At 51.3% G+C, this 20,300-nt stretch overlaps 1 protein-coding gene across 5 annotated transcripts in view; it reads left to right on the top strand.

Moving 5' to 3' along the window:
• The window catches only part of Mroh5 (maestro heat-like repeat family member 5), a 67,137-nt gene that overhangs the window by 33,896 nt on the left and 12,941 nt on the right, over positions 1 to 20,300 (top strand). For all 5 annotated transcript variants that reach the window (NM_001432528.1, NM_001432527.1, NM_001432526.1 and 2 more), the window contains 12 exon segments: positions 807 to 926; positions 1,751 to 1,909; positions 2,530 to 2,652; positions 3,340 to 3,419; positions 4,630 to 4,765; positions 6,534 to 6,629; positions 7,582 to 7,686; positions 8,248 to 8,383; positions 8,644 to 8,816; positions 10,993 to 11,142; positions 11,890 to 12,044; positions 19,474 to 19,633. In NM_001432528.1, coding sequence (NP_001419457.1) covers positions 807 to 926; positions 1,751 to 1,909; positions 2,530 to 2,652; positions 3,340 to 3,419; positions 4,630 to 4,765; positions 6,534 to 6,629; positions 7,582 to 7,686; positions 8,248 to 8,383; positions 8,644 to 8,816; positions 10,993 to 11,142; positions 11,890 to 12,044; positions 19,474 to 19,633 — 1,593 coding nt within the window.

Below are 20,300 nucleotides of genomic sequence, written 5' to 3'. Positions count from 1 at the left end.
AGGCCAGTTTCCTCTGACCCTCTAACTGCATAACCCAAACCACAGCTTCGGTCACGGTCGGTCACACACTAACTGGTCATAAACTGAGTTGTGCTGGTCACCTACTGATTCCTGGTTTCCATCACACAGAGCTCTGATCCTCATCACATCCTGAACCGTGGTCCTATCTCACACTGAGCCTTGATCCTGTCCATACTCAGCCTTGTTTCTAGTCACAGAGTGAGCCCCCTACCTGGTTTCACAATGAACCCTGATCATTGAGCGGGCACACTGACTGTTAATCCTGCTCCCATAGTGAGCCCCGAAGGTTACACACTGAGCCTCTCTACCTTGCTCCTGACACGGAGACCTCCTGAATCTGGTCTCACACTGCATCCTTATAACTCTCAAACAGTGGTTCTCCAGTCAGAATCTGAGCCCTGGTGCTGCTCCCAATCTGAGACCTGACCATGAACACACACTGAGGCCTGATCCTTGCCTTACACTAAGCCCTGCTCTTGATCATGTCCTGAAGGCTGATCACAGCGTGATCTCTGACTCAGTCACAAACTAAGTCCTAATCGCATCTCCTGCACCTCAGACATCTTCACTGCTGCTCTCGAGGACATCTGCTCAGAGCTGAGCTGGCACGAGAGACAACCAGCCCCAAAAGCTCCCTTTCTGCCTCTTTGCCTCCCCAATTCCACCAGAGACACCTCCTGGGTGTCTGGGCTCTGGGCTCTGGGCTGCAAGTCCTAGATTGTGGGTGAGTGCCTGCCCCTGCTGGTGGACTGGGGAATTACTGGCTCCGGGGACTCTGCCCACAGGGCATTGCTCTCACAGTGGGGCTGGTTGCCGTACGCCACTTGGACGATGCCTGGGCCATCCTAGAACAGTTCGGGCGGAGCACACCGCTCAGGTGGAGCCTACAGAACCTTTCCCTGAAGGTATCAACTCAGGGTTCCTGGGGTTGTAGGCTGGGGTTGGGGGAGTAGGAGTGGACATCAAATCCCACACTGCATGAAGGGAAGCATAGCAACCCCTGCAGGATTATGGTTGTCACTGAGGCAAAGATCTACCCCAAAAGGTGAGACACGTGACCCGAGAACTGCTTGTGGCCATTGGAGGGGACTCCACTCTGTGCCACCTTACTGCACCCTACATGACTCCCCCAGAAGACAGTACCTGGGAGCCTTTCCATGGGGATTCCTGGGTTGGGGAGGCTCTCTGTGATCTTGCAGGTCTGCTATGGTTAACCCTGCAACCCAGAGAAGGCTCTGCTGGGTCTTCACGTCTGGCAAATGGCAGAATTGAAGTGCATGCCTCTGACTCTCCATGGGTACTTGTCACTGTTATATAACGCCACCATGCTAGTATGGTGATGACATCTGAGAGGAGAGGTGACTCTGGGCCGCACCCAAGCAGGAAATTCCACTTTGCCCATTACTGCCTGTCTGGATAGAAGCATGATCTTTAACCCATAAGTGTGTGTGTGTGCCCATTCAGGTGCTGAGCTATAGGGAAAGAGCTATCACAGGAGAGGCCCCCACTCTTCCAGTTCCAGTAGAGCATAGAACATCGCCTTTGATGTCCTGGTATCCCCAGGACCCATCTCCCTAAAAATCCAATTCCACTTCCACAGTTCTCATTTGGTGAGCAAAGACCCTTTAGACACTCCCCTCCCCCTCCTTGCTGAGATCAGGGTACCCCCTCTCACCACTCCCCAAGTAGACTGTGGGCAAGACCCGACACCAAATCTACTCCTTCCCAGCCCCACACCCAGAGCAACAAGGACCTTCGGTGGAAGTGGGCCAGCAGCACCATGCTCCTCTCCTACGGCCAGATGGCAGCCTGGGCCAAGAGCCACATCCTGCCATGGGTGGACAACATCTTATCCAGGATGATCTTCTACTTCCGCTTTAGTTCCTGGGTACAGGTTACCTCGCTCACCATCACCCCAGTCCTGCACCTTCCCCAGGACACAGCCAGGACTCCAGCTCTGCCCTGCCCCAGTTGCAGTCAGAGAAGCCCAGGGCCATCTTTGGCCTGTGCCCAACTCTCCTGCCCTCCCGCCAAGCCTCCTGTGCTGTGTGTGCATTGCCCTGGTGCCTTTATTATCCCTGAAAATTTCTCTGGTCTGATAAGGACCCCATCCCCCACTTCTTACAAAGCAAATGTTGGATTTTTCACTTGGGGAGGGCTGGGTCCTAAAAGGCCAGAGTGATACCTTTCTCTAAGGAGTACCATGACCTGGGTTGTTGTAATGGCCAGCGATAAGTCTTACCCATTAAGGCTGTAGTCACCACACCCCAGAAGCCCTCACAGGCCCCTCACATTTTGACCAGGCTCATAGAATTCACACATTTAAACCAAGAGCATGCGCTCCTTCCTAAAGAAAACCCTACCCACCAGCCCCCAGCCCAGTGATCCCTGCCATGGCCCCTGACCCAAGGGTGCCTGAAGATGGTGGCCTTGGCCTCGCTTCTTGCTCTCTCCCACAGGCTCCTGGGCTCTCAGCCTGATCTGTGCCCTGGGGCTTGACCTACACAGGATGAGACCCTGAAACAAAGCTTCCTTACGAGCATCTCCATGCTGGTGGGGGCCATCAGCCGAAGTGAGGGGGCCCACAGCTACGAGTTCTCCCAGACGAGTGAGCTCCTCGAGTGTCTGATGGTACGTGCCAGGCCCTGAGCACCGGCTGCCTTTCCCTCAGGGCAGCCCCTCCTAGGTAGAGCTTCCTCTTTCAGACCATCGGCTTTCCTAGGTACAGGAAACCTCCTCCCTCAGACCTGGGAAAGGGCAAGGGCAGTCCCAGCCCCATCTGGAAATACTCCACATGCCCTGAGTTAGTTGGGTCTTGCCGGGACCCTGAGCAGACCAACTATGCCCACATTACAGGCAATGCCACAGAGACTCAGGAAGCCCAACACATTGCATTCTGCATAATTTCTTGGCCCAGGTCCAAGACCAATCACTTCAGATTCTGGGTTCCCAGGTAGATTCTTTGGGATAATGAGAAATGCACAAGAAGCTGGGCGGTAGTGCCGGGAGCAAAGGGCCATTGATCAAAACAGGTTCCTGTCCCCTGCCTGAGACCCAACAGCAAGTGGGATGATTTATAAAGAAACAAGAGGCAGAGAGGCCTGGAGCTAGTCCAGGGGTGGGCAGTTAGGACTCAGTATCCAAGACTCAGACCTGGCCCGTCTCGTGCCAGAGGCCACACTGGCTCTATAAGGGCGGGCCAGATCTCACTGCAGTGTGGGTTAAGCCGCAGCATCGCCCAGGTTGCATGGAGTGGGACTAAGACTTGGGGTCCGAGGTGAGGTCAGCTCGCTAGCACCTTCTCCCGTGGACTTACAGACACTGATGGAGAAAGAGCCACAAGACACACTGCTCACCAGCGTCCACCAGCAGGTCATCCGCATTGTCTCCAGCCTCTGGTAGGTTACAGTCTGGGACGACTGCCAACTCTCTGCCCAGGCTGCTAGCAGGAAAAGGTGGAGGGAAGTCAGACGTCGAGGCCCTGCAAGAAAGAGCAGCTAAGCTGCTGTGGGTCACAGGGGCCAGTGAGGGGTCGGGAACATTTAGTCTTAAGCACAACCTCTCCACAGAGTTAACTCCCTCTCCCAGATAGGCAAGTAGGGAAGACCCAACGAGGACAAGCAGCTAGACCCAGCCAAGCTCCAGGGAAAAGGAGCGAAGCTGGGTGTAGAGAGCCAGGGATGCAGGACCTGGTTTATCTCTCCACCCACAGATCAGGGAGGAGGTCAGACCACAGCAGGCAATCCACATGGCCTTTGGCAGGTGGAACTGGGCGGCTATCCACTCCCGTCTGCATTTCCCAGAGGCTTCACCTCTGCTAGCCTTCACTTCCTATTTACCTGCTGTAGAGCCACTGGTGATCTCTAGGTGCTAGGCCCTGCATGGTCTCTGGAGACAGAGCTGGAAGCCAGCAGCAAACACCTCTGTTCTCCAAACATGCCCCTGAGATGGGATTCACACAGCACACGAACTGAGAAAGGTACTGGAAGAGAGGAAGCAGGACAGGGAGAATGTAACATCGTCATGGTAGGAGCCCCAGCACCAGGTCAAGGAAGCTGATTGACAGTTGGTAGAGGATTGCTTCATAGCCTGTTCCTATAAGCTTGGTGCTCCGCTAGAGTCCAGGGCATAGCCTGAGGCTGACAGAAAGGAAACTGTTAAGCAAAGTCCTTCACAGATGAGTCAGTGAGTCCTGCAGGTACATGGCTGTGGGAACAACACCTCCGAAGGCCCTTAGCTAGCTTGAGTTGATAGATGAGTAGGAGATTGGGGAAGCCAACTCATGTACAAATCTCAGTAAGAAGCAAAGGGCTGGGGCTGGAGAGAAGACTCGGCAGTTAAGAGCACTAGCTGCTCTTCCAGAGGTCCCGGGCTCGATTTCCAGCACCCACATGGCGGCTCACAACTGCCTGTAACTCCTGTTCCAGGGGGTCGGACACCCTCACGTGTTCGTACATGCAGTCAACACACCAATGTACATAAAACAAAAATAAATGGTCTTAAAAAGCAGAAGTGGGAGCGGCAAAAGGCTGCATTGTCAGGAACAGAGGATAGGAGACTCCTAAACCTCTGCCTTGGCAATCCCAGGATGCTTTTCCCTCCCAACAGTGCGCTGAGGCCACCCATAGATGTGGAAAGGAAGTCCCGCCTCCTCTCCATCTGCTTCCGAAGCATCCTTGCCCTGCCACAGCTGGATGCCCTGGAGAAGCAAGCCTGCCTCCTCTTGGAACAACCCAACATCCAGGTGCAGCCTGCACTTAAGCTCAGGGGACTCTAGCAGAGCGTCAGGCGCAGTGGGCTGTGTGTGTGGCTGGATGGAGAACAAGGGCTGGCCACTCCACAGGACGGGGTGGAGGCCCTGGGTAGTTGCCTAAAGGCTCTGGGTCTCCATTTGCCTGCCCGGGACATGGTGCATGATCATCATTTGGGCCAAGATTACTAAGGCTTACCTGGTGTGTGCCTGCTCAGGAACTCCATGTGTAATGGTGTGCACAGTTCCCCTGCTGGCTCAAGATCCATGTAGAACAGGCAAAGTCACCACTGTGTTTGCTTCCCTTTCTCCAAGCCCCATGCCAACCCAAGGAATTCACAGAAGAGGGGAGATGGCTCTCTCAAAGGGACAGGTTCCCTGATATTGCAGGAAATTGTCCTTCCCCGCTAAGGTGGCTTAGGGAGTCACCTTCCCTGAAGGTGGGCTATGTTTCACCACACTTACGAGCCTGCCTGGGTCACTACTTTTCAGGACTCACCTGGCCCACCTCTTTAATATTAGCAGGCCTTGCAGAAAAGATACCTGTCATGTCTCATGGCTACCACCAGAGGGCGCATGAGATTGTCAGGCATAGTCCCAGCCTGGTGTGTCAGTAGCAAAGGACAGGACAGCTTTGCGAAGGGAGCTCCACTTTGTGGAGCAAAGGCACCAGGCTGTCTGTGTACCCTTCCCACCTTCCTGAAGTGACTTGGGGGCAAGGGGTACACAGCTTAGAAGAAAAAAAATATCAGCAGTGAGGATGCCAAGGGCCTGAACCCTGCCCAAGGGCCCTGTTTGTATTATACATCCATGAAGCTGTGTGTTCAGACTGTGTCTGGACAGATGGGCCCTTTGGGTCAGAGGGAGTTGTAGTGTCTGTCCCAACATCTTACAAAGCAACTGGTGACTGGAAGACTCCTTGGCTCTGCAGAAAACATTACCAAGGTCTGGGTGTCCACACTGGGAGCTGGGGGCATTGATCCAGTCTCCTGTCTGACACCACTCATTCTGTCTCGTGTCCTATCACTCAGGACTGGCCACCTGTCACCCCTGGGGAGGATAGTTGTCCTAAGAAACAGAGCCATATCTCCAGCTCAGCAGATGGCCAGAGTTCCTAATGGCCTCATGAGAGTCTTACTGTGCATTTCTGTGACCGCCCCCCTCCTCCCTGAAAATACCATTGGTAAACACTTTTGAGGGTCCTTATATGAACCCCAGATGTCACACCAACCATATCTTTTGCAGGACCAGGGAAAGGTGTTTATCCAGGCCCTTTTTAAAAACTTTTAAGAGGACCAGTGAAATGGCTACTATGTAAAAATGCTTGCCACTCAACATTCATGACCTGAGTTTAATCCCAGAATCCACAGTAAGAGAGAACTGCTAAAAGCTGTCCTCTGGTTTCCATACATGTACTGCATAATAATGCTAAGTAGATAATGAAATTAAAATTTGCTAAGAGCCTAGGGATGAAGAATTCCTTTCAGTAATAACATCCCTTTTACCCTGGGGTTCTAGGGCAGGACAGCCCTGGTCACATGTCTACATGTCTATGGAGCCAGCCATGCTGGGACTGAATTGTCCTGCTGCCATGGGTGGGTTCCCAAGGCCTTTCTAGCCAATATCGATCCTGTGTGGCAAGCCCCCTTGTCAGCTGTGGGAGCCCAGCCTGAACACATGCAGAGAGTGGGTGCCACTGGACACTGCAGCAGTTTTTGGGCCTCGTCCCCACAGGACCTGGCTGACCTCCTCTCTTCCACAGGGACTGTACAGCCAGACCATGGAGGCACTGGACCACATGCTGCAGTGTTTCATGGTGCAGAACCCCACAGTCAATGAGCTGCACTTCCTGCTGTCGGTGAGAGTTTCTGGCAGCTGAGGGACAGGGCAGGGGTACACAGCTCTGGTCTGAAAGTCCCAAAGAGGACATTCCACAGAAAGCAAGATCTGGCCAGTAGGCTTCACATGTCTAGAGGTTTAGAGTATCTGGAAAGGACAGGGAAGCATCAGTTAACCTGACCTGCTGAGGAAATGGCTTCCCCTACCACCTGTACCCATGCCTCAATGTCCCTCGAGGACATGGATCCCACAAACCACCTCATCTGCCCACTAAGGGGAAACCACTCAGAAGATAGTAAAAGCCTAGGAGGAGGGCCTGGGCCCAGAAGACAGGCCAGCTCTACCGAGGCCAGAGGTCAGGACCAATGGAAGCTCACTAAAGAGTCCTAAGTGAAGACCATAGCCATCCCCGAGAAGGACCCACAGGAGTAGCCTGGGGCCAGGGAGAGGCAGGAGCAAGCTCAGCAGGTCAGAGTAGAGGTGACCTGGACCATTGGAGAACACAGGCAAGGGAGCTCCAGAGCAACTCTAGGTACCACCTAGGAATGTGCCCAGGTAGCAATGGCTTTTACCAGTGTAAGTCATGATGGTTTCCGCACTCATTCCTGGGCCACAATCTCCAGATACCCTGTGTCTCTATCAGCTGACCACCCAGCCTCTCAGCCATGCGGCTGTCTAAACCAATGTCTACCCTCTACCAGAGGCAAGTGCATCCCTGTTTGTGTGCATGGCAGAAGGTTCTAGAAAGGACCGCCTGGCATCCAGCAGGCTGAGTGCTTATTGGGGAGGGAGTGTGTCTGCTACCCAGGAAGAAGGTAGTCCTGAGGGGTGGCTCTAGGGACAGACTGACAAGGGAACAGGAGATGATGAATCTGGACTTGGTAAAAGGCCAAAGAGCTTTGCTCTGAGGGTGGGCAGGGATGGCCATTGCTGGAGGTCTGGCAAAGCACCTGACCACACCCACCCTGCAGCACCTGTATATCTGGCTGACATCAGAGAAGACTCATGAGCGACAACGGGCTGTGCACAGATGCACAGCACTCTTCAAATTCCTGAACCATAAACAGTGCCTAAGTGTAAGCACCACCTCCCCAGCTCCCCAGCTCCCCACCTCCCCGCCTCAACTCACTCCGTAGACCAGGCTGGTCTCAAACTCAGAGGTCCGCCTGCCTCTGCCTCCCAAGTGCTGGGATTAAAGTCATTTGCCACCATTGCCCTGCAATAAATCTATCTCTCTCTCTCTCTCTATCTCTCTATCTCTCTCTCTCTCTCTCTCTCTCTCTCTCTCTCTCTCTCTCTCTCTCTCTCGTAACTGTGGTCCACAGAGTGGCTACTTATTTTGTTAGTAGTTTTATTGGGTTCAAAGCTGAAATCATAATGACAATGACAATTTAGATAGTCTCCTACATGTTCACTGTCCTAAGACACTAAGGACCTGTTCTAGGCCACACCACTCATCTGGGCATTTTCTGCATTTGTTTTGAGCTATAGTTTGGAGTCAAGTCCTTATTTTTTGCATAACCCCAACCCCTACCACACAATACAAGAGATCCTCTAATGGAGGCCATTCTGGGATGCATGAGTAGCCAGTGGGATGCTGTAGGCAGGCCCCTATCAATGCCATGCTCTCTCCCTAGACCAAGGAGAACTTCATAAGGGTTGGGCAGCTGGTAGCCATGCTGGGGATCCTGTGCCAGGACTCTGATAGTACCATCCAGTGTGTCAGTCTAGAAGCTTTGGGCCATCTCTATCAGCTTCTGATGCACCAGAAAGGTGAGTGTTCTCAGCAGCACAGCACACCCAGACCCTCCCCACCTCAGCCTGGTATGGTGAACTCATACCAGCATCCCTGAACTCCACCTCTCCCCAAGTCCACCCTCAGCCCAGCCTTGACTCTGTCCAACCTTCTGCTAACACAACCCCCAAAATACCCAGGCCTGAAACCAGTTACTAATGGACCCAGCTGGACTCCTGCCCTGCCCCATAACTCCAGCCCACTCTACCCTGTTCATATCCCTGCCTGCCCTAAACAGCCCAAGAAACACCAGAAGTAGAGAGGGAAAGCCCTCGGGAGCTGTTCGGGCCTGATGCAGATGGAGCTGTCCGATGGAGCAGTGGGGACCAGAAGGGTTGTCCTCCAATCCCCCAGGGGATGGCATCCAAAGATGACAGCATCTTCTACATGAGCAGCGACCAGGCCCTCCAGGTCAAAGTCTTTAAAGTCTTTTCAGCTGGGCGGGTGCATAGCCAGAGCAGACTGCCACCCACATCTGTGAGCAGTGATAAACACATCCTTCCTGAAGCTGTTGAGGGAGAGCCGGGCCGGTTGGAGGGACACCAGCACTCATTGGAACATGTATACCTTGTCAGGGATCCTTTGTGGATTTCCTCAAATCCCTTTCTTGAGGTCTTCCAACCTTCTCTAGAGTATTTTCTCATTTACAGTTCTCCTATCCCTTTCAAACCTGAGTTTGAATTGTGTTGTCCCTCAGAAGCCGCATCCTGAGGCTATGATCTAGAGGCTGGCCTTAGCTGGATGGCCCATGCTAAAGCAGCATAAGACCTGTGAGTTCAGGAAGTCTGTGAGGTACCCAAGCAAGACTTGATCTGATCCCATGGACTCTGGAACTCAGCATCTCTAGAGTGCTGTCCAAGTACTGAGGTTCCTTAGAAGTTTAGTACATAATCTCTGATCCCCTGAGGACAGCACCTCAGTGGACCCGCCTATCATTAAGAAAAAAAAGCTCACTTAGTCCTAGTTTGCACCAGAGAACCTGGGCTGGAGGCAGAGGCAAGGCAAGGGGGTATGGGTTCCACTGGCTGCCAGTCCAGCAAGTGCCAGAGGGAAGATGAGCCACTGACCGGGAAGCATAGTGTTCAGGGCCTGGAGAAAGGCATTCTGCCCTGCCTACCCTTGGGGTAAAGACAGAGATAGTGTGGATGAGAGCAGGGCTGCAGCATGGATGGGAGGACCTGCTAATTGCACGATGAAGTCATCGTCATCGTCAGTGTCATTGTCATCAGCTTTGCCATAACTTATCACCATCACCATCATGGCCACCACTGACATCACTCATACCTCCATCGATATCCTTATCATCTCCCATCACAATCCCTACTACCAATCACTACCACCACCACCATCAGTACCATCACCACCACCACCACCAATACCTCCACCATCACCACCAACATTCACTATCGCCACTACCATTGTTACCACTAATACCAGTATCCTCACCATCACCTCCACTGCCATTAGCATCAATCCTACCATCACTGTCATCAGTATCCCAACTGTCAATCATCACCATCACCACCATTGTATTACCATTGCCTCCACCATCGCCACCCCCACAACTGCCACAATCACCCTTAAACATCACCTTTGCCATCACCACAATCACCACCACACCGGCTTACATCCACTCACAGCCTTGATTAAAGCTCAACATCACAGGGGTCTTTGCCTTTCCGGTGTCTTCAGCACTCTGGATTCTGTGGATCTCACCACCATTCCCACTTGAACTTTTTGTAAGGTTGAACGTGGTCTACATCTGTACTGATCAGAGAAGCCCCTGACCACATGTAGCTACTGAGCTCCTGAAACGAATCTAGGGCTCCCAGAGAACAACTTAAATGTTAATAGACTTTAAGTCTATCCTGGATCTAAACTACTATGAGTGGTTATATTGGACAGCTGTAGTCCAATTCTTTGTAGAAGATTCTGTCTGTGTATTGACCTAGCTCAGCTCTATTCTCCAGGGCAATAGGGAGAAGGACTTAACCCTACCAATCACCTTGCATTTATTTCCTCAAGTGTCCTTTCCATCTTCCTGAGTGGCTCATGAGCTACATTCAGACATGAGACTCACCACTAGACTGACCCTAGAGAATGTGACTGGAGACACCAGCCTGGCCCGCACATTCTCTCCCTATTCCATTGCATCTAAGGCTAGAGGTCAGACAGACAAGGTGGTCTGGAAGATCCTCCGCAGCTCTGAAGTTCAATTCTCATTGAGTAAAACCCTAATAAGGAGAAGTGGGGCCTAATCATGGGCAGCACCACCCTGAACTCAGGATACTTTATGGATGAATTGGAATCAAGAAGGGAAGAGGAAAGGATGAAACAAACTACCTAAGAACAAGCCAACACTGACTGGGAAAAAGAGCCCTGTGCCTGCCCAGTGCTGGGCCTCATATTCTCCCTTCTTGTCCCTACACATTGGTTGGGGCAGGGAGGGGTGGAAGAGGTTGTATACTGGGCCCACATAGAGAGCTAAGAGGTGTGGATGCCCAGAGATTACAAAGGAAAAGGGTAAAGGGACTGGGGCAGGCACAAGGTTTGAAGTGACAAGGTAACAGGCTCTCTACCCTCACAGGCCATCACAAATCATCTGGAAATGGCAGAGCTGACTGACCTCATCTGGACAACCATTGATGGCTTGGGCTCTACCAGTTCTTCCTGGGTGCAGGCGGCTGCTGATTTGCTTCTCCTTGTCATCCAGGAGCATGGGGACAGCCTGGCAACTGTGAGGGGTTGGGGCCCCACCCAGGGCCAGGGAGGAGAGGGGCAGAGTTGGAGACTAGGCAGTAGGCAGCATGTAGGTGCTTTTCTCTGGACCATGATAAAGACTTGGATCCCATTGCAGGATGGGTGGGTGGATGGATGGATGGATGGATAGATGGATAGGTGGATAGATGGAAGGATGAGTAGATGAGTGGGTAGAAAAATGGATAGATGGGAAGGTGGGTGTGCAGGTAGGTAGGTAGATGGATGGGTGGTAGATGGATTGGTGGGTGGATGGGTGAATGGATGGATGGATGAATGGATGGATGGGTGAGTGGGTAGGTGAGTGGATGGATGGATGGATGGATGGATGGATGGATGGATGGATGGATGGATGGATGAGTAGATGCAGGAGTGACTCACAGAGTCCTGGTGGCCCTGATGGCAACAGCAGAATCATGAGGTAAATGTACATTAGTTAAGTGCAGCTTTGGACCATAGAGAAATGAGGTGACAGGGAAAAACAGACCTGAGCTTCTAGAGCTTGTGGTCTGATGGGGTAACAGGATATAGATGGAGATGAATAGAATGGTCCAGTAGTTGCAGAAAGAGAGAGAGAGAGTCATGAGTCCTAGGGGATGAGAAGGATGAGTCCAGTGGGAGGCAAGTGGTGCCAACTTTTCCAGATGCCTCAGTCTGCTTCAGGCAGGTGTGCAGAGTAGGTGGGGTCCCCATCAGACACCTCCCACTACTCCCTACCCCTGAGCAGGTTGGTAAAATGGGCCAGGCCATCCACCAACACCTCTGTGCCATCCAAATGCCCCAAGCCAAGGACAGTGCCCTGCGTGTCATCACACTACTGGCCCGGAACCACATCCCAGAACTGGTGGCTGCCTTCCTAGACTTTTCCACGCCCCTGGACAGGTACCTAGCTGTATCCTCCTCACTGACCCCATTACTCAGGGCAGCAGCTTCTATCTCCTGTCCGCCCATCACGGCCCACGGGAAGCCCAGAATGCTTGGTGTAGGCAGGAGCCAGCACCTCTGTTCACTTAGTCATGACCTCTTTGGCATTCCACATGAAACATTTACCCCAGCCTCCACAACGCAAACCAAGTGCTCCCTAATTCCAGAGTGCGCCTACCAGGACCCCCACAACCACAGAGCCTCACCATCCATCAGTGTGGCCCCCTCTGCCTTGCTCTGTTCTTCATTCTCTTCTTCCCTACTCTTCTAAGAGCCACCTTAGCCCTCTCAGGTGGGCCTGACTTTTCTCTCAGGCCACTGGACCAGTGAGGATAGGCCAGGGAGAGAACCCTGGACCCACTGTCCTCTTCCACTCACTCTCCTGCCTTATCCTGACACGGCTGACACGCTGACATGCCTTATTAAATGTTTGTTTGATGCTTACCTTGCTTGAATACCCTTTAGTTTTGTTCTCATTTCCAGCCTTTTTATGTGTGTAATACACATGTATGTATCAGATGTGCGTGTGCACATGGAGACCAGAAGTTGACACACAGTCTTCCTTAGTCTCTCTCTCTCTAACACGGAAGCAGAGTCTTACAGCTGGAAGCAGAGCTCACTGACACATGGCTAGGGTGGCCAGCTTGCTCTGGGTAGCCCATCTCTGCCGTCCAAGTGCTGGACTCACCAATGGGCTGCCACGCCCACCTGGCATACGTGTAGCTTCTGGGTATCTGAACTCTGGTCTATACACTTGCAAAAACAGGCTCTTTAAACTACTGAGCCATCTCCCATGCTTGAAAGTCTCTGTCTGTCTGTTTTGAGACAGGCCTTGCCAGGTTGACCTTGAACTCAGTGTTTTATTCCTGCCATTCCTTCCCTGAGTTCAGTCAGTTCTTTACAGATCGTACTGACGATCTATCCTTTCTTGAGCATATTCAAGTGGTCAAGTCTCTAAGCACTTGCTCCTTGTGGAGTGGGTGAGTCCAGGATTCTCCTGTGGTACTGGTGCCCTCGGGGTGTCTTCACTTTCCTGGCTCCTACCTTCTAGTTTTTGCAGTAACTCTAGAGTTGTTTGTCCAAGTCACTGTTCTATTGCTGCGAAGAGACACCATGACCAAGGCAACTCTTATAAAACATTCAATTGGTGTCTTACATACAGTTACAGGGGTTTAGTCAATTATCATCATGGTAGGGAGCATAGTGGCAGGCAACTGTAGTGCTGGAGACATAACTGAGAGCTACATTCTGATCCGTAGGTCAAGAGAGAGATTGACACTGGGCCTGACTTGGGCTTTTGAAACCTCAAAGCCCACCCCCAGTGACACACTTCCTCCAACAAGGCCATGCCTCCTGATCCTTCTCAAGTAGTGCCACTCACTAATAACTAAGCACTTAGATCTATGAGCCTATGGAGGGCTTTCTTTTTCAAATCACCACCCTGTTCATTTTGTTCCTACTGTTGGAGCTGTTGGAGTATTTCATGGGATTTCGAGTTCAATTGCTCCACCTTCTGTCAGTATGGCAAGGGTTAAGCCATCTACAAGACTAGACTTGGTAGTAGGCACCAGCACCATATGTCCTCCAATTCTTTTGTTTCCTTTTCTCTTCTTCGACAGGGATGTCTCCTTCTTCCCTCTTTCCTCTTCCCTCCTTCCCTTTCTCCACCAGGTCTCATCCCCTCTTCTGCCTTCTCCCTTTCATCCTTCCTCCTTTTTCTTTATTTTTCTTCCATCTCTCTTCCTCCCCCATTGTCTTCTCCTTTTCCCTTTTTATTCCCAATGCTATTTGAAGATGGTGTGCTGTTTAACTCTCTCCCCTGTGGCCGGTGCTCTGACCTCCCAGAGTTCTCTCTCTCTCTGGTGTATTTTAAGACTTCAAGTGGATTCATCTTACTGAAGGTGATTTTGATCCCATCTGAGCTTTCCCTTACCCTGTGTTCACTCTCCAGAAGTGTCTCTTATCTGCCTCTGTCACAGAGCCATGAGGTGAGAGGTGGAGCTTGACCATTAGGGCTAGTGAGGGTTTTTTTCTCTCCACTCCCAGTGATGAGGCCACAGTTGCATTGTTCCCACCAGGCTCTGTGCTGTCTTTTGAAGAATCTAGAAAAGTGCCAATCTTGACGAGCAGCACCTTTACCAATGCCCAGAAATTTCCGGTTCCATTCGCTACCGAAAGTTATGTCTTCCTTACTCAGTTCCAGGCCCTGTCCTTGTGGGCCTCTGTGCCGGAGGTTTTCCACAGAGATCTCTGGTCCTGCTAGGTTTGCGGGTCCAGGAGAAAGGAAGAGAACTCGGGCAGGTGTTGTTCCACCTCCGTTTCAGGCGGGGCTGAGCAAGCAGGAGAGGGACTAGCTGTCGAGGGGTGCAGGAGGGCTTCTGGCGGTGATTTTGGAAGAGCAGATCTCTTTCCCCAAGTGGCAATGTTACAACACTTAAGACAGAAGCTCTCAGACAGCGGGGTGATTCTTGCACACCTTTAATTCTGAACACGACCTTAAATACAGGGGTTTTTTTTTGGGTGGGTCACCTCATCTACATAATCGGGGGCGTGGTCTTGTCTCTACGACTGATCTGTCTTGAGCCCACGTAACCTGTGGAGGAGGGGCTTGGAACATTGCTGTAAGTGGCTTGGTCTGTCTCAAACCTCTCCACAGGGGTTTGTGGGGGGGAGGGGGCTGCAGCTAGTAAGACCCTGATCTGAGATGTTGGGAATGCGCCTGCTGTCCCTGTTAGGGATTCGATCTGTCTTGACCAGGAATCAGGGTACCTTTCACAACTCGGCGCCCCACATGTCTCCAGGATAACATTTACAGAATCTATTCTGAGCACCAATGGAGTCTCTTGGCTAAGTTTATCTAGATTTACATTAGCTTCTTCGAGTCACCTGGGCATAGTCATTTGTGATGTTTTTTGATGTTGTTGTTTTTCTAGTTTTTGTTTTGTTTTGTTTTGTTTTTTGTTTTAGGGGTTTTTTTTGTTTTTGTTTTTGTTTTTTGTTTTTTTTGTTTGGTGTGTGTGTGGGGGTGTGTGTGTGTGTGTGTGATGGTTTTAAACATAAAAGTTCCTGCTGTAACTGCCAGGCAGTTTGGGGGCTACATTGGTGGTAGACGTTTGGACATCAAAATAGGCTTTATGGTTCAGATTCCCAGAAGAGCATCCTCCTCCCAACTAGAGTCCTGAAGCAGAAAGGGCCCCTCTCTCTTATTTTTAAAGGGCAGAGATCTGTTTACTTACTGCTTTGATTTTCTCTTCCCTATGCACATAACGCTATGGAGAGATTACCTATTAGATGCCTAGCATGGACAATCTTTCTTTAAAAAACCAGCTGCATACCCTTGCTGTATATGCTGACAGACACCTTGACTCTCAACACTCAAGAGGCTGAGATAGGCAGACTGCAACTTTAAGGAGAGTCTTTGTACAGAAATCCTCAGAAACAAACAAAAACAAATTGCCACCTTGCCTGGGATTGCTAGGAGTGGTAAGACAGGAGTTTCCTCCTCCAAGTTCAATGACAGCCAGATCTACAGAATAAGTTCCAGACCCACAGAAGAGACAGGAAAAGCCTGCTCTAAAAAGCACACCCATCCCAATGGTGTAGTATGTGCTAAAAGTGTAAACAGCCGTAGAATCTGGACTCTTCCGATGTCTTTCTTCTTGCCTGGCTTTGTTTCCCTCTAGCTTCATGTTCCAACTTTATGGTGTCTCACTGCAGTGATCTGTGGCACTGTGAATGCCAAGCTTCCTCTCCACTGTCGGTTAAATTATTTCCCACTAGAGACCTTGATGAACAGTGCATCTGTGTCTTAACATACTCAAGAACCTCTCTCTCTCTCTCTCTCTCTCTCTCTCTCTCTCTCTCTCTCTCTCTCTCTCTCTGTGTGTGTGTGTGTCTGGAAGAGACAGCTGTGCTGTGTCCCATCTCCATGAAGGGTGGTGCAGGGTATTTCCCAGCGTGCTCTTGCCGAGTCACGCTCCAGGAACAGGATGCTATCCTAGCATCTCTCCTGCTCTGTGGCCCCAGTGATGTTCAGCACCCGAGTTGTAGTCAGTCATCCAAGTTGACTTGGTGGGCGCTGGTCATCTTACAAGGTTCACTGTTAATTCCATGGTTGAGCTTGACTTACCATCTTCCCATTTTCCTCATTTTTCTATGTGTACATGTATACAAATGTGTGTATGCACATGGATGGGTGTAAATTCTATGACCGAGGTTGAGGTCAGGGATCACCTTCAATCGATTTTCCACCGTGTTCATTGAAACAGAGTCTCTCAATCAAGCCGGGCACAGCTCATCTCACTAGCCGTTTACTCTGGGGTGCTCTGTCTCAGGCTTCTGGGGCTGGAATTACAGATGGATCACCACACCTACCTGGCATCTCCGTGGTTTCTGGGTATCAAAATCCTGGTCCTCATGCTTGCCTGACAAGTTCTTAACCACCTCCCTCCTTCACTTACACAGTGAGACTCTCCAAGTGTCTTTCCTGCTTTTCCATTGGCTGTCCCTGCTATAATATGTAAGAATCTTTCCCAAAAGCCGGACACAATCCCTTCTTGCCTGCAACGTTAGGAACATCTTCCATGAGGCAACTACTTCCCTGTACCTGCCACACCCTTTTGTGAGCAGACACCAATTCATGCTCCATGCACTGCCTTCTTCCAAGGATCTCTTGTTGGCTATGGTGTTGCTCTCTCCAGCCCATCTGGAAGGATTCCTATAGGACACAGTGTGGTCCCAGAATCACTAACTCACTCCTCTCCTTGCTCAGTCTCCTCACAAGTCTATCACTTCCTGCCCTCAAAGGGTTCTATGTCTCTATTCCAAAGCCACACAGAGTTCTAGTTGTGGCCACTCGGTGGCAATTGACCTCACCTATACAGAGCAGCCTCGCCTCTGACTTTCCAAGAACGTCTTCTCTATGTTCTGCCCCTTGCATTTCCGTAAACCATGTCAAGTGAGTGTGCAGGCTGCCTTTCTCCTCTTGAGCTGTTTTTACTTGACTTCTCAGAAGCACTGCTTGAGGGGCCCCGAGGGATGTCTCGGTGCTTCTGGGCACTTACTGTTCTTTTGGAGGACCACAATTTGGCACCCAACACCAGTACTGTGTGGCTCACAACCATCTAACCCCAACTCCAAGAGATCGGACACCTTCTTGTGGCCTTCCTTGGGCACTCAATGGTGTGTATACAGACACAGATACACAACTCATACACATGCGCACTGGTGCGGTCCACACCACCCAGTACTTAGACCGTTCTAGTCCTCGTCTAGACACACCAGTTCCCTTTGTTAGTATTGCAGCTTTGACTTTCAGTATTTCTACATTTTTGTTTAACTTCTCTGTGTGTGTGTGTGTGTGTGTGTGTGTGTGTGTGTGTGTGTGTGTGTGTGTTGCCTGGGAGTCCAGAAGAGGGCATTCCATCACCGAAGCTGTAGTTAATGGGTGGTTGTGAACCATGTAGGTGCTAGGAACACAGCCGAGGTCCTCTGCAAGAGCAAGGGCTCTTAACTGTGAAGCCATCTCTCCAGCACCCAGACCTGCCTACTGCGGACAAAATTTTATCAAGCTTGTCATAGCCAATCATCGTCTTTGGTTGGAGTACATGTTCTGTTTGCATGTACTATAACTGCTAATGTGTTCGGGATTGACTTTGCTATCTTGACTCTTTCCCGACAAGAAAAGAGCCTTCAAAGTCCTCTCATGAACTGGCACGGCCCTGTGTCAATGCCTAGACTCTGCCCTCGGTATTGCCCCTTCCAAGTTCCTCTATACTAAAGCATGTGTCATAAATTCGTTCTTCTGGCTGGGCAGTGCTCTGCTGTGTGAACTGTGCATGTGTGTGTGCATGTGTGCGTGTGTGCGTGTCGTTGTGTCTGAGCCACATTCTTGAAAGACATTCTCTCAAGTTCTGGAATGACATGGTGACATAGGTCACCATGCCCAGATAGGGCATTCACAGATTTTCATACCCAAGGGTAACTCTGAAACCAGCCTCCTGCTGATACCATGGGACAACTACATGTGTTTGATCCTGTCTCTGGTTTGAGGGAGGCGGGGGTGTGTGCACTTGGTGAAAGTTCAAGGCCGTATGGCCTTATCCAACCTAACACCCCCCCAGTCCCCACTAAGAACAGCCATGACTTCCCACAACATCCCACCTAATCCTACCAAGAACAGCCACGGCTTCCCACAACATCCCACCTAATCCTACCAAGAACAGCCATGACTTCCCACAACATCCCACCTAATCCTACCAAGAACAGCCATGACTTCCCAAAGCAGTTCTGCCTTTTTCCACTCCACCAAGAGTGGTGTATGGAGTTCAGCTTCTACACATCCTCCTCAAGGCTTGTGCTGGTCACGCCTTGGACCACGCTCTGTAATGGATAACACACTAGTTCCCACTAGACTCCACGTCTTTCCACCAGCTTCTTCCATGGCCCTGTATTGCTCCTTTTGAGAAGTGTCTGCTCAATTCTGTCAGTCTGTGGGTTCTGGCTGTCTCCCCTCTCCTTTATTTGCTGCTCCCATCCCTCCCAGGCCCACTTCCCTGTAGCTTTCTCACTGTACCTGAGATAAAACTGCCCATAGCAACATCACACTGCTGGGACCTTCTCCATCTTGGATAGCTGTCGGTGATCAGGCTCGCATCCAGCCTATGCTCATCCCGCTGGTTCCTGGGTCTCTCCACCTCCACTTCATTCTTGCCCTCCACACTTAGGGCCTGACATATCCATGTTGCCCACTAGGCTGCTACTCCTGAGACATCAAGGATTTTTGTAATTCTGCATGTATGTCTCACAGAATGTATGTCTCCATGTATGTCTGAAAGAAGTTACCTTCAAAGGCTAGTGCCTAACACACGAGGGGGGAAGGGGACAGAAGGCCCAGTGAGCAGAAACTCTTACCCCGCAGGGTCTCAGGCTCAGGGAGGACTCACTCACTCTGGCCTCTTGATGCAACCGTCCTGTGACCACACTGTAGCTGTCTACCTAGCAAGTGTCAGCGGGGACTGGGGTTATTGCCACAGGGCCTTAAGGGTAACCCCCTTGGGTCTTCCTTGACATTTATGAGACCAACTCAACTTCCTGGTCTTGCCCCACAAAGCCCCTTCCACCCTATATTCCAGCTTGGAGAACAGGGCAAAGCAGAGAACATCCTTTCGGGACAGCCCTTACCTACCCTCCCTGCCCTGAGCCTCAGATGGCTGCAGGGCCAGTGCCCACATACGGACAGGGCCATGATCTGAACAAGCATATCTCCCTGCAAAGTAAACCAGGATCACACTGCCCTTCACTGGGGCCCTAGACGAAGAGCCCACTACCCAAGTCAAGCAGGCTTGGGTCACAGTGCCACACTTACAGTTACCCCCTCTATCCACAGCCAAGCCTTTCGCCTGTGGAGGGCCCTAGGAGCAGAACAGCCTGCAAGCTACCTGATTCTGACTGTGCTGCTGGCTTGGCTGCAGAAGAGGCCTCTGCCCCCTAGTGTCGGTGACGGCAGTTCATATCCCAAGGAGAAGTCCTACTTGCGTTCACTGGCTGTGAGTCTCTGACCCCATCCCTGGCAGGCAACTGTGTGAGCACCCAGATCAGTGTGCCAGGCTTCAGGGAAGGGGGCGGATACCCAATCCACTCTCTATCTGGAGGAGAAGGGCATAGGGCAACCCAGCTCCTAGACTGAACTCACAGACCTTGTCCCCCAGGTTCAGTTCCCAATGACTTGGCTCAGAACTCTGAGCCCTTAGCAGTCTTCAGTCTGCCCATAGGACTGCTAAGAAGACTGAATGAGGTAGCCTTGGAGGGACCTTTGACAATGCACAAACAGAAGCCTAGAGTTTGGGGCTCAAAGCCATGACCCCTATATAGGCATCAGAGACTCAGAGGAGCCATACTGTTGACAGCAACGCTGTCCCTATAGGCTCCCCTCTCCAGTTTTTTCCATTAGCCCACACCTCACTTTCACACCCTAGCCAGGACATCCGCTTGCTAAGGTGGCCATGTCTATACCTGTCTTCTTCGGCTAGGCTCTTGCAAGGCAATAGCTGTGCCAAACTCCGTGTAGAATTTTCTCAGAGCCTGGGTCCCAAAAGTACCTAAGTGATAGCCCAAAGCACACAGCTGCCTCCCCACACCCAAATCCTCCCCAGACAGACAGCGACCTGTAGACTGAGAATGCAGGAAATGCTTAGGCTGATGCACAGGTTGAGG

The sequence above is a fragment of the Rattus norvegicus genome, chromosome 7 (assembly GCF_021556685.1).
Source record: "Rattus norvegicus strain SHRSP/BbbUtx chromosome 7, alternate assembly SHRSP_T2T, whole genome shotgun sequence".
Classification (NCBI taxonomy): domain Eukaryota; kingdom Metazoa; phylum Chordata; class Mammalia; order Rodentia; family Muridae; genus Rattus; species Rattus norvegicus.
The sequence above is the reverse complement of the archived record's forward strand: the minus strand, read 5'-3'. Positions and strand labels throughout refer to the sequence as shown.